Below are 13,743 nucleotides of genomic sequence, written 5' to 3' on the forward strand. Positions count from 1 at the left end.
ATACAGATCTGTAATATTGGATGTATATGGTTTTGGCATGTCCCACACACCACTCTGCTAACTACAGTGTGTCTAATAAGTGGTTAATTTTTTGATTTTTCTTTTTCTTTTTACATAGTTTGATTGTCCACAACACCTTATTTGATAAAACAAGTCATTTTGATCTTAAATCATATGATATAGTCTGTTTTCATAATCATATTGAACATTTTTTGTGTGTCCCTGACATTGCTGTCCACCATGTCATTTGGGGGTAAACTGGCCCTTTAAGAAACTTACTTAAGTTTAAGTTCCCTTGTTGTCTTCTTCCTGTCTTACTTCAATGGAGGCTGAAGCTGTGGCAAGTTGCCAGTAAATATTTACACTTATATATATTGTATTTTTCATAGTTTATGTGTGTAGTTGTATGTTGTCAAGCTTAGCATGTCCACTCTGTCATACTGAAATATCAATGAATATAAAAACTTTTCTGAAATTTGAAATATATCTGTTAAAAAGTATAGAGTCACCTTGCTAACTGAGCTAAGTTGCTAACAGAAGGTCCAGCATGTGCCAATTAAATCCTAAAACTGACCCAAAAGTTCCATCCTGTCATTGTCCACCCTTTGGATTTTTCCTGACAGGGTGGACATATTTTACTGTTGACATATATTACAGTTAATTCATAAAAAGTGTGGGAGCTTGACCAACATGCATTTCTAACTGTACAACATCCACTTAATACAATGAGTAAAAAGTTAAATGGAAAATCACAGTTAAAAAAAAAAAAAAAGCTAAGTCCCAAATGTACCTTACTAGAAGTTCGGGCCGCTACGCGGCCCGAACGTCTAGCGTGACGCGTCGTTCACTTTGCAGTGCCACCTTACAGGCACCTCACAGTGTGAGAGAGAGTTTTGTGCTCTCCTAAATCCACGGCAGGCTTTGAAAGTACCCACTTCAGAAAGAGGTGACGTGCATCACCTCTCCAATGACCAAAACCCACTATGGAAGCCGTCGAACTGGTGCGATCTGACGGCATCCTAGAATTTATAGGTAGGATGTGATGTCATGCGTGATGTCATGCTGTCGTGAGATTACGTCACACTGGCGTTGTGTCCATATTTGGAGTGATGCACCGTCTCATCGTGATGTCAGATTACGTCACACTGGCGTGCATCGTGATGTCAGATTACGTCACACTGGCGTGATGTCAGATTACGTCACACTGGCCACATACAACGTTCGTACATACTGACAACCGACATGGCGCAGGATTCAAATTGTATATATATAGATGGTGATATTGACTCCGCATTACATTAAATTACATTACATTACAGTCATTTAGCAGACGCTTTTATCCAAAGCGACTTACAAGAAGTGCATTCAACATAGGTAGGGAACAAAACTACTAATCACCAGAAGCATTAAGTGCATTTCCCGCAAAAACAAGCAACCAAGAGTATACCTAGCGCTAAGGTAAAAGTGCAATATATCAGCTACCTACTTTCTTAAACAGATGAGACAAAATAGCAAAATCAAATGAGCACGAGCTAAAACAATAAGTGTATCGCAATTTTCTCTTGGCCGGGGGAGTTTTTAGGCTTTTGCTCATCGGGCAGAGGCTCTAAGCCACTACTGCTACATTGAGCTATTAACCCTAATGATTTTGTTGACCCTGCACTCAAATATCGGAGTGTTGAGAAGGCAAAAGCAGGACAGCCAGGCAGGTAGTGTTCAAAACAATCAAATAGCCATATAGCGCCTTTGAGTTTTGTTTTTATCAATCTGGGAACCCAGAACCAACTGAAAAGGAAAAACAGCGACCTCTGATGTTTGACACTATGTCAGTTGGCTCTGGGACAATGACGACGCAGCACACGTGCGCAAGGAAACCGGGGTTTTGGTCTGCCTTCAGCGCATCACTTCCGGTGGTGTGACTATGTTTTCATTCCCACTAACAATATTTCTACACGGAACACTAACACCATTTCTCCCAGAGAACATGGATTGTTTTGTTTCTACACTTGTTTCTATGATGAAAGTAAGTTAAAATGTGAATATCTTTCCGTGGTTTTGTCTGCTCCGCGGACGCTATTGTTAAATTAGTTTCGGATAGTTTCGAGGGGGGAAGGATCGACGGACGCGCGAATCCGGCCCACTACATTTGATTGGGTAAAGCGCGGCCTGCTTCCTGATTTGAAGGCACGCCCACTTGTAGGCCAGTGTGTACACGTTATGACGAACCTTCACGACAGATTCCAACGCAGAGCAGAATCTGTTCTTGAGAGATTATGTTTTTATTAACCTTGATGAACTATTACCCAAAATAAAAACATAGGCCTACATGAGTCCCTCTAGACCTGTGAAGTAATTGCTCCCCTTGTCTGAATTGTCAGATAAATGTATGTCATGATGAGTGATTGGACCAACCAGGAGCTTCTTGCAATTATGTGCCCAATGCAATACATGACAAACTGACCACAATATTTTGGCTATTAATGTCTATACACCATGGCATAGACGGACCATGTCAACCCAGCACCCTTTGAACCTTCATAGCTTTCACCTCTATTTAGTGTCTGTGTGACAAACCTAAGATCAAATAAGTGGGTGTTTGGGTTAGTACATCTAAAGCCTGATGATGCAATGTGTTGTGAGTTTACATTTGCTATTTCTGGTGCGCAAACATGTATACATCAGGCATTAAAGCATTTAATATACCCATTTCATAGTCATTAAAGTTATTCACTCTCATTCTCATTGTGTTTGTTTTAGTTTGTTACAATGGAGGCAGTGATGACATCCATTACAGATATGTTTCCCACAGTGCTGCGTAGGACAGGGCGACGGGAGATCTTCCTTCTCATATTCTGCATGATCTGCTTCTTCTCCCAGCTTCTCATGGTCACTGAGGTCAGTATTTATTTTCTTTTTTCTTACAGATGTGCCACTTCAAAACTTCACACGTTACTGTTCTTTCCCTGAAAGTGCCCTGAAAAAGCATGTTTTCCTCCCTGTTCTGCCCTTAAAAAGGCACTGTTTTGCCCCTGAAAATAAGTTGTCACTACACACCCCCGTTTTTCCCTTCAACAGACATCCATATACATGAGAACAAAATAATGTGTGTTGAAGAAGGTGTCAGACTCATTTTGAGTTGCTCAAATTAATTAGCATCATAAAAGCAGTGATCATCAAAATAATTCAGCATTTGAAATGCCCTTCTTTGTCCCTCTTATTGCCCTGGGAATCCCCTGAAAATGTACTGTCTTGGCGATGGCAGGACATTTGAAGTTTTGAAATGGCACATCTGTATGCATAAAGGCCAATCCGCATCTAATACTACACAACAGCATAGCTTGGCAGGTAACAAGCTAACAATGCCTGCCTGTTGCCAAATCATAGTAGCAAAAAAAATCTAAAAATAAAATAAATAAATGTGCTCAAAGGTGGGAAGGAGAGGTTCATAGCAACATTAAAAGCTTGCACCGTGGGTGACCACTAATGCCGCGTTCGCACCAAAGGACACCTTTATGAAAAAAAACGCCTATAGTCCATTTGAATTGGCGTTTTTTGATCAAACTGGGCGTGTCCAAGGAGCTGTCACTCAAGTCTCCTCAAGTGCGCTTTTTCGAGGCGAGACGAAAACGGGCTGTTTGAACATATGCGCATTATGAAGTCAAAAATGAAAAATAGCAGCTGTAGATGAGAAATAAGTCTATATTTAGTTACTACATAACCTATTTATGGAAAAGAAATCTACAGAATGTTTATAAACAAGCTGCTGAATAACTGAACGGGCCGTCTGGTCGCTACCCCCCCATACTGCTCTCCATGAGCCCGTCATTTGGCAAGGGAGCACCACTCGGTGTTTCCCCATGCTAGAAATGACCAAAGCGAACTTAATAAATCTTAATAAAAAAGCACAAACTACCTACTTCACAAGAATAATGTTGGTGTAATTAGGAGATTCGACAGGGAATCTATATTTTATATACACAAATTAACAAGTTAAAGAAAAAATCCCTCCAAGGCCGGAGCCCGTAGACAGACAGATCTGTCTATGGGCATCCGTTTGATGCTTCGCTATTAGTTGAGCGACATATACACTGACTATTTAGGAAAAAGAGAGAGACGTGTGTGTGTGTGTGTGTGTGTGTGTGTGTGTGTGTGTGTGTGTGTGTGTGTGTGTGCGTGCGTGCGTGCGTGCGTGCGTGCGTGCGTGCGTGCGTGCGTGCGTGCGTGCGTGCGTGCGTACACACATGCCGTGCTCCTCTCCTTTGCCCGAGGAGAGGGGTCGAAGGACAGCACATACTTGCCAATTCAGAGCTCCTAGACCAGTGGTTCTCAAAGACCCCCAGGTGTCCTTGAGGGGGTACCAGGGGGTCCCCAGCAAAAATGTGGTAATACAGCATCACAATAATTTTAACCTTTTATACTTTGGCTATTCAAAAATAGCAGATACAAGCTCATAGCGCGGCACCGAGTGCCACGCTATGAGCTTGTAGATCTGCTATTTTTGAAAAATCGTGAAAATGTGTGCAAACTTTTGAATATATATTTGTTAAAGAGAACATTTGTAACTCAAATCTTTGCTTCTGGGGGGGTCCCTGAAGCAAAATATTTTAGATGGGGGTCAAATACATATAATTTTGGGGGTCCTTAGCATGGAAAAGTTTGAGAACCACTGTCCAAGACCTAGAGTGAGTTTAACAATCTTCAATACTTTAATATGCACAGCTACTAACTAAAAACATTCATATAAATTTGCGAATGATGTGTGGAAAAAGCACCAGAGAACCTGCTGCCTGCACCAGCTTGAAAATAGCAGATCTACAAGTTGCCAGTGGGGAAACGGACCGGCATCTCCTCACGACCGCATCGCGACCACCGGGCGGGTGACTGGAGCTGTGTTTAAACTTCTGTTCTCAATTATTTTGTTTAGTTTGTTGTCTGTCTATAGATGTACATCTGATAGATTAAAAACTTTAATATTTTGTTATTGTGGGCGTGTGTCGGCGTTCAATGGTTAGGGGGACAGTGACAGAGCTAAAGTAACTAAGTACATATACTTAAGTTATTTTTTACTTTACTGGAGTATTTCCAATTTTCAATACTTTTACTTCTACTCCACTACATCCCAGAGGCAAATATTGTACTTATACTCCACTACAATGATTTGACAACTTAGTTACTAGTACTACTACTACTATGTGGATTTTGATACAAAACCACTTCATCAACCCTATATACATTTCGGAAATTTGAGAATTGCAGATCTACAAGCTCACAATGTTTAATGTGCACAACAACAACAACAACAACAACAACAACAACAACAACAACAACAATAATTATAATAATAGGCCTATCTGATATGTATATATATATATTATAATAAACTATCTATCTATCATATGCATAGGCCTATATTCTAATCTATGTGATCTATCCATCTATCGTTCAACTTTTGCAATGAGATGAAGCGATTCGATATCTGAACGCAACAAACCAATTAAAAACTACTATTTTTCGTGGGCAACATATATGGTATAAATAAATAAAGGGGTTTTAAGACTCATGTCATAGCAAGGCCCTCATTGGAAACAAGACCGCAAGGACTTTCATGAACGGACCTGTTAGACAAATTATTTGAAATGTAACTGTGCTGTTTTACATATTTTGCCTAATAAAATATTCAATCAATCAAAGCGACAACATGGATCATCAGTGGATCAGACGATGACCGCAGAATGAGTACTTTTACTTTTGGTACTTTTTTAAGTACATTGTGATGCCAATACTTTTGTATTACCAGACTTTTACTTGGAGTGTTTCTATATTGCAGTATTGATACAGTACTTTTACTTAAGTAAAAAAAAAAAGTACTTTTCCCACCACTGACACACACACACACACACACACACACACACACACACACACACACACACACACACACACACACACACACACACACACACACACACACACACACACTGCGTCGGCGGGGAGAGCTCCTCTTGCTCGCCGAGAGCAGAGCAGGTCAGAGTTATCTGTTGTGATTTGTCGGTGTCTCGGTGATAAAGGTTATTATTAATTCATGACAGTATGTAGTAACTTTAATATTAGTTTTGTGTGGGTGTATGTAGTCCAATTCGGCCTCCGGTTTTCATCTACCCCGCTCCGCCCGGTAAAAACCGAGCGGAAAACCGGGCTGTGGTCCACTGTGGAGACCACAGCGGACCGTGTGACCTCTCCGCCCCCAGCAGGCTCTCCTTTCCCCGGGGTGAGCTGGTAGAGCGAGGGGCCTGCCTCACGGAACATAACCAATTTTAACTGCTTTCACGACTTGTTGGTCACATATCCTTTTATTTCCGACCATATCTATGCAATGTTCTTGCCAAATCACCATTAATATTACATATACAGCCTTTATTTAAAAAAAATGATTTTTCTTTCGGAAACCGCATCTCCGTGCCTGCTGCGAGCAGCGGGCTGACTTTTTTTATTTGGCTGAATGAGCAAGTCCCCGCCTACTCAGATCATGCTGTGCTCTGATTGGCTAGAATTGCGCTTCAAAACGCCTACAGTTTCGCCTACAGTTACAGTTTCTAGGCTTCAAAAAGAAAAGCTTCAAAGCTCGGGTCTGGGGAGAAAATAAGCATGCTTTTACATTTAGGCGTTTAAACGCTCATGAAAAAAATTAAAACGCCAATTTGCATAGAGATAACATTGAAAATAGAAGCCAATTCATTGTTCAGCTTCACGTCGGTGTGAACGCGAAAGAAAACTTAAGCTCAGATTCTCAATTGCACCCTGGGAAAATATCTAGGTTAGGTTCAGGTGTGACCCCATGGGTGTGACCTATTGTTTGAAAACCAAACAACAGAAAATAAACTTTGTTGCAAATTGCAATCACACCTCATGTCTCTTGCCGACAGGGGGGGATGTATGTGTTCCAGCTATTTGACTACTATGCCTGCAATGGAGCCTGCCTTCTCTTTCTTGCTGTGTTTGAGTCCCTGGCTTTGGGCTGGGTATTTGGTGGGTATTCTATTTCAGAAATAGTAAAAAGTCATTCACAAGCAATCGCAGTGTCCAAACATGTCAACAGCTAACCTCTGTCTGTACCAAATTCTGAATCAGGAGCAGATCGTATGTGTGGCATCATACATGACATGACAGGCGTGCGGCCTAATCCCATGTTCAAACTCTGCTGGCTCTATCTCACCCCCTTGGTCTCACTGGTGAGTTGAAGCAACATTATTATCCACATTCAGATAATTGTATTCACCTCATGTCTCAGAAACAGAAATATTCCCTGAGTAGATGGCTTGAATGAAAACCAATAGCCTGCTTTTTTTTTTTTAAATGTCAATGTTGGAAATGCCCCATATCCATAGTTTAGGCCACCAAATGGAGCAATCTAAAACAATTCACAGCATTTGAATTTAAATTACTAAAGTCAGACAACAAAATAAGCAAGGGATAATGCATGGGGGGGTGGTCATTATTGACATTTAAAGCCCAACAGGGTGATTATGCACCGAAGCGCTTATTGCACGGCTACTTAAAAAATACATAAATTGACCCAAAAGTAACAACAAAACGAAGTATTTCATTGCTTACGGCAATGAAAGTATTCCATAAGTATTGGGCTGGGCGGACAAGTTCGCCTCGGAAAACAAATGACAGCATTCCATAAAGGTAACGGGAAGACTCACCCCAAAACACACTCGCCCCCATTCTATATACCGCCGATTTGCCTGTAATACCGCCGGATTTGCCCCGGGGGTACTCCCCCGTTGTTGCGCCACGATAAACAAGAAAGTGTAGTGGATCAAATAGAATCACTTTTTGGTTATTGCATCGTCTATTTCTCACTTCAAATGTTTTCAAAAACATTCTTGAGAGCAACGTTTAGTTGTTAATAACATTGTTTGTTTGTTTACATGGCTGTCATGTTGGATAAAGCATAAAACCATGCAGCGCAGGTTGACATGAGCAGGTTTTCTGAGTCTCTGATTAGACAGCGGTCCGTTATAGAGCTCATCGTCATTATCCAGAAATATTGACAGATGACTGACCAGAATCAGAATCAAGCATTCAACCAAGCTGTGTAACAAATATCCATAACATTTATATGCACAAAAGCTTTTTTGTTTCCTTTCTCCCCTCAGCTATGTTTCATAGGTTCCTTAGTGGAGTACCAGCCCCTAACTTACAACCGTTGGTATATCTATCCAGAATGGGCCAACGTTATGGGCTGGCTGTTGGCGCTCTCCTCCATTGTACTTGTACCTGGGTGGGCACTGATGAAACTGACCACTGGGCCAGGGACCCTCCGCCAGGTGAGAGTAGGCTACAGCAGGTGGTAATATTTTGGAATAATTAATTTGAGACATATACTGTTACTGGGGATTATGTTCTGTTGGTGGAAATGTACCCATGCAGTCCCCACACTGATTCAACTCGGCAACATTACCATTTTGTCTTATTTGTGCCTATCCTGCTAACTAAAGTCTTCAGAATGAATGTGATATGGTGATGAGGGCCTAAAGAATTGTTGCTAACATGGTGCCTCATCTTAAGTCCATAATTGTATGCCTAACTACCAACATCTCTCATCTCATCTCAACAGCAGTTTCCTTGTAAACACTATCACTACTACTAATAGGAAACAATTCACAAATATCAGCAACTGTCAGTTTTGATACTCTTTAAAGGGAAAATCCACCCTAAAACAGAATTGGCATTCTGCTATTCCAATGATATTGGCCAGCTAAGTTAATATTTACAAACAGACAACATGTCTCCCTATAAGATGGAAATCAAAGGATGATTTGAATTCAATGTCAGAGAGAGAGAGAGAGAGAGAGAGAGAGAGAGAGAGAGAGAGAGAGAGAGAGAGAGAGAGAGCTCCTCAGAGAGACAGATACGCGAACAGCGTTTTCCTAGGGAGTTGAAGGCAAGGGGGGGAGGGGGAGATTTTAGTGCTGAGATTCAAGGGGGCGGGGAAGGGGGTTGGGATTCTAGTGCTAGGATACTCTCAGCAGGAGGAGCGATGTTCTCACTAATGCTACTATGCAACCCAGAAATATATAGCTTATAAGCTTATAAGGATTTGTTATGTAAGGAATTTGTAATCTGTAAGGAAATGTAAATATGGCCATCACTCATGATACAATTTCTCTTTCATAACAGATACCAAATAATGTGCCAAATAATTCCCTACAACAAAACACCAATAGAGTAAAAAATAAAAAAAAAACGTTTCAGTCATTCAGTCCGACTTCACTGTAGCCTATTAGTAGCCTATTCATAAATTATATTTGTACTTAGGCTGTCGTGAAAGTTTATAATATTTAGAGAAATGTAGTTGTAGTAGTGGTTGTGAATCAGAAAACTGGACATTTAGGGCTCTATTCTGCAGCCCACTAAACCCCTAAACGTTACCCTAAACCTGTTAAATACGGATAATGGAGCTGCACTGCCCCAATATGTTATTCTAGCACCTGCTCTACCCATCCCCCATTATGCCGACTCCGTTATTTGCGCGTGGAGGTGTGCCCGTGGGCGTTGCTATATCCCCCAAGTTGCCATTCTGTAGACACACATGGGTACGGCTTTGGGGGGGGGGATAGTGGATTCTAAAAGCACCCGCCAAGTGCACGCAGACACTGCAATGGCTTTGTGCGTTGGACCATGAGCCGTGTTGCCAGCCTTGGCTAGAAATAAGCAACCACAGGTCTATGAAAACAAAAAGAAGCGATATAAGGCCACATGAGCACTTCAAACTAGCTTTCATAGCCCCTAAATATTTCAGCCTGGCTCGACTAATAATTGACAAATTAGGGCCAGACCAGCCCGTCAGTCAATGTTCTAAAGAAGGATTTTTTTTCATTAAATCTTGGTAATTCGTTAACAGGAGTCATTCTACCCTATTCCAACAGTCTACCTTTTATTTAAAAAACAGCATGGAGCAAATAGGCTATATAACTATATACACTGGCCCTATAACCATTTAAAAAATTAAATTTGGTTATTCTATTAAATATATTTTAGATTGAGATATTTTCGTTTTTTCCATATTGCTGTAATGTCTTAATAAAATCATGCTTTTAACAAGCAAAATAAGCAGTACAAAATATGGTTAAGTAAGATAAGTTTGGATTACTTTGTTTGATGGGAAAGAGTTGCATGGAGAAATCACATCCAATGTTACCTCATACTGCCCGCTGCCTGCTATTCTGATCCATTCTATATGTCATGTTGGTTTAAACTTGAAAGAGTGCTGCGCAGTGACAGAAAACAGCTGGCTGAGGCTGATTGATTGATTTGACCTACTTTTGCGTTTTGGTGATTATTAGCTGCTTAGCAGCTGTGTAAGAATAGTATTAAATATTTTAAATCATCATAACCTTTATTTCAACTCGGAATACAGTTGAGGGCCAGACCCTCATTTTCAATGTAGCCGAGATACAACAATTTTATCCACAGAGATACAAATATACAATTCCATATCAAGTATATTAATTTAAATAACAGAAGACAAAGAATACTCAAAATATACTCAAAATATTTACCAGAACTAAAACTGATACATAGAAAATTAAATAAAGCAGTTAAAGTCTGAAATAAAAGTGTTGGAAACCATTGCCCTAAATTGACCCAAGGAAGGCAGTGATCTAATTTTTAGGGACTTCTGGAGCTCATTCCAAGTAGATGGAGCACTAACAGAAAATGCTGCTTTGCCTAGGTCTGAATGAGCAAAAGGAACCTTAAGTGTTAGGAAATCACTTGAGCGGGTCTGGTAGGAGCTAGGGTTCTGCTCCAACATACCACAAATATAAGGCGGGAGCATACCTGAGATGGCTTTAAAAATGAAGAGATACCAGTGTTGATCACGCCTTTCCGAGAGAGAGGATAAGCTAGCATTCCTATACAGGGTACAGTGATGGGTGCCGTAACTGTCACCAGTTATCCATCTTAAGGCAGAGTGGTATACTGTATCAAGGCGCTTTAAAATTGATGGCGCAGCAGTCCTATAAATAGTGTCCCCATAATCCAGGACAGACAGAAAAGTGGCTTCAATAATGTTTCTTTTACACGAAACCGGAAAGCATGTTTTATTTCTATAAAGAAAGCCCATTTTTTGTCTAAGTTTTGTGACCAGGTTGTCAACATGAAGTTTAAATGATAATTTTTCATCGAGCCATATTCCAAGGTACTTATATTCTGAGACTCTCTCAATTGGAGAGCCACTTGAAGAGATTATGTCTAAGTTCTCATGGTTGGAGTTTCTAGCCCTGGTGAATATCATAAACTTAGTTTTCTTTGAGTTCAAAACCAGCCTAAGCTCAACCAGGGCTTCCTGGAGGACATTGAAGGCAAGCTGCAGCTTCCTATTGGCAAGCTGGGCTGTCTTGGCAATACAATATATGACCGTGTCATCCGCATAGAGATGTGCATAGCAGTCATTAAGGGAAGAAATGATATTATTGATATATAAAGTAAAAAGAACGGGGCCTAAGATGGAGCCTTGGGGGACACCCATGGAGACCGGACGGAACTCAGACTGAGTGCTCCCAGATTTTACAGATTGGTGTCTATTGAGTAAATAATTTTGAAACCAGTTGGAGGCTAACTCGCTAAAACCAATGTTGTGCAGTTTCTGTAGTAGAATATTGTGGTTGACGGTGTCGAAAGCCTTGGATAAATCTACAAAGAGCGCGGTGCAATGCAGTTTATTGTCCAGTGCAGATAAAATGGTGTTGGTGACTAGAGTAACGGCTGTTATAGTGCTATGGTTGGCTCTGAAACCAGATTGATTTATATCTAAAATTGAGAAGTGTGAGAGAAATGATTTCAGCTGTGAGTTAACGAGGGATTCCAAGATTTTCGCAAGACAGGGTAATTTTGATATTGGTCTGTAATTATTTAGATCTTGCTTATCTCCGCCTTTGTGCAGTGGCAGGATATGAGCTAGTTTCCAGGTATATGGGAAGCAACTGGTTCTGACAGAAAGATTAAAGATATGTGTAATGTGTGGTACGATAAGAGGTGCTGCTGTTAATAAAAAGAATGGATCTAATTTATCCTCTCCAGTCGAGGTTTTAAGATTAATTTTAAGCAGAGCTTCCAAAACAACGGAGGTAGAGAATGGCTGAATGGAAAACGGATCTGTCGTGTTATTACTAGAGTTGCTAAAATTAGTGGAGAGTGGAGGTCCATTGTAAGTGTTGTTGAATAGGTGCCCAGCCTCTGCAAAATGCAAATTAAAAGCAGAACAAACTTCCAAGGAGTCTGATATTACACCGTTATTGACAGTGACTTGCGCAGGAAGTGCGGAAGAGGAGTTATTATTGAGTGAATTCACTGCTTTCCAGAATTTTATTGGATTTCCCTGTGCACATGTAATTAAATTTAAAAAATAATTTGACTTAGCCTGTCTTAGAGAGGAGGTGCACTTATTCCTAATTTGTCTAAAGCAGGCCCAATGAGCTTGGTCACCCGAGCGCCTAGCACGCGACCATGCTCTGTTCCTCTCATTAAAAAGAGCAGCTAGAGCAGGTGAGAACCAGGGGGTAATTTTATCCTTAATTCTCATCCTCTTAAATGGAGCATGAGCATCCACAATAGAGACAAAGGTGTGTGCAAAAAATTCTAGTGCCAAATCAACATCCGAAAAAGTGGAAGTTAAAAACAGGTTGCTATTTAAAATGTCAGATAAGAATGCGTCCTCATTAAAATGCTTAAAATTTCTCTTTAAGATCACCTGAGATTTTGTTCGTAGCAAACGGGCATCTCTTATGCAACCAACTGGGCAATGGTCGCTAACACCCAGCTCGAAAACCCCACAAGCGGAGAATTTGTCAGCTCTATTAGTAAAAATAAGGTCAATCAGGGTAGATTTTGAGCTGTCAAGCAGATTTGGCCTAGTGGTTTCAAGGACTAGCTGTGATAAATTTAGGTCACTGGCAACCTCCTTGAGGTGCACAGAAGCTATACCCAGCCAGTTTTGGTTTATGTCCCCCAAAACCAGAAGCTCCTCATCAGAGTGCATGGAGAGCATGCTGGCAAGGGTGTCAATGGTACCTGGGTCTGCAGACGGGGGTCTGTAGATACCCACAACAATGAGTGAAGATGTTCCATACTGAACCTTTAAAGAAAGCCATTCAAAGCACCTGGGATGAGAGACAGCTTTTAAAACAGTGGAAGAGAGATTAGATTTTGTGTAGATACACACCCCACCGCATCTACCGAGTCTGTCTGCTCTAAATAAATTATAATTTAAGAGAGCCACTTTGGAGTCACAAGTACTCTTTTTGAGCCAAGTCTCACTTAGAACCAGGATGTCAGGGTTAGTCTGTTTGACCAGTAAAATTATAAAATCAAAGTTGTGAACTAGACTCCTAATATTTAGATGTATTATCCCAAGCCCTTTTCGATTCTTAAAAGTCAATTTGGTAAATGGTGTGACTGGTGTGACTGGATTGGGAATGGAAATGTTTATAGATGGCTGCAGGGGAATTTCAATTCGATTGGAGACCACACTGTGAAGATTACTGTGACTAGATGGTTGTCTAGTAGTAATAACTACAGGAATGGACATGGGAAAGAATGGAGATTGAGAGTGTGATAGACAGGTGGAATTCGGGGGGGCAGAGATATGACATAAAACGGCAGGATCCACATGGTTGGGACTAGAAACTGCAGAGGGAGGTATAAAGGTTGGATCATGCCGTGCTACATATCAATTAA

The 13,743-nt window shown here is 40.8% G+C and overlaps 1 protein-coding gene across 1 annotated transcript in view; it reads left to right on the top strand.

Moving 5' to 3' along the window:
- LOC311055170 (sodium- and chloride-dependent GABA transporter 2-like) overlaps positions 1-13,743 on the top strand; it is a 34,410-nt gene that overhangs the window by 12,676 nt on the left and 7,991 nt on the right. Inside the window, exons 10-13 of the mRNA XM_084071262.1 lie at positions 2,758-2,895; positions 6,921-7,023; positions 7,126-7,226; positions 8,160-8,330. Coding sequence (XP_083927388.1) covers positions 2,758-2,895; positions 6,921-7,023; positions 7,126-7,226; positions 8,160-8,330 — 513 coding nt within the window. The remainder of the gene's footprint in view (positions 1-2,757; positions 2,896-6,920; positions 7,024-7,125; positions 7,227-8,159; positions 8,331-13,743) is intronic.

Source organism: Gymnoscopelus microlampas (assembly GCF_963454915.1).
Source record: "Gymnoscopelus microlampas genome assembly, chromosome: 11".
Classification (NCBI taxonomy): domain Eukaryota; kingdom Metazoa; phylum Chordata; class Actinopteri; order Myctophiformes; family Myctophidae; genus Gymnoscopelus; species Gymnoscopelus microlampas.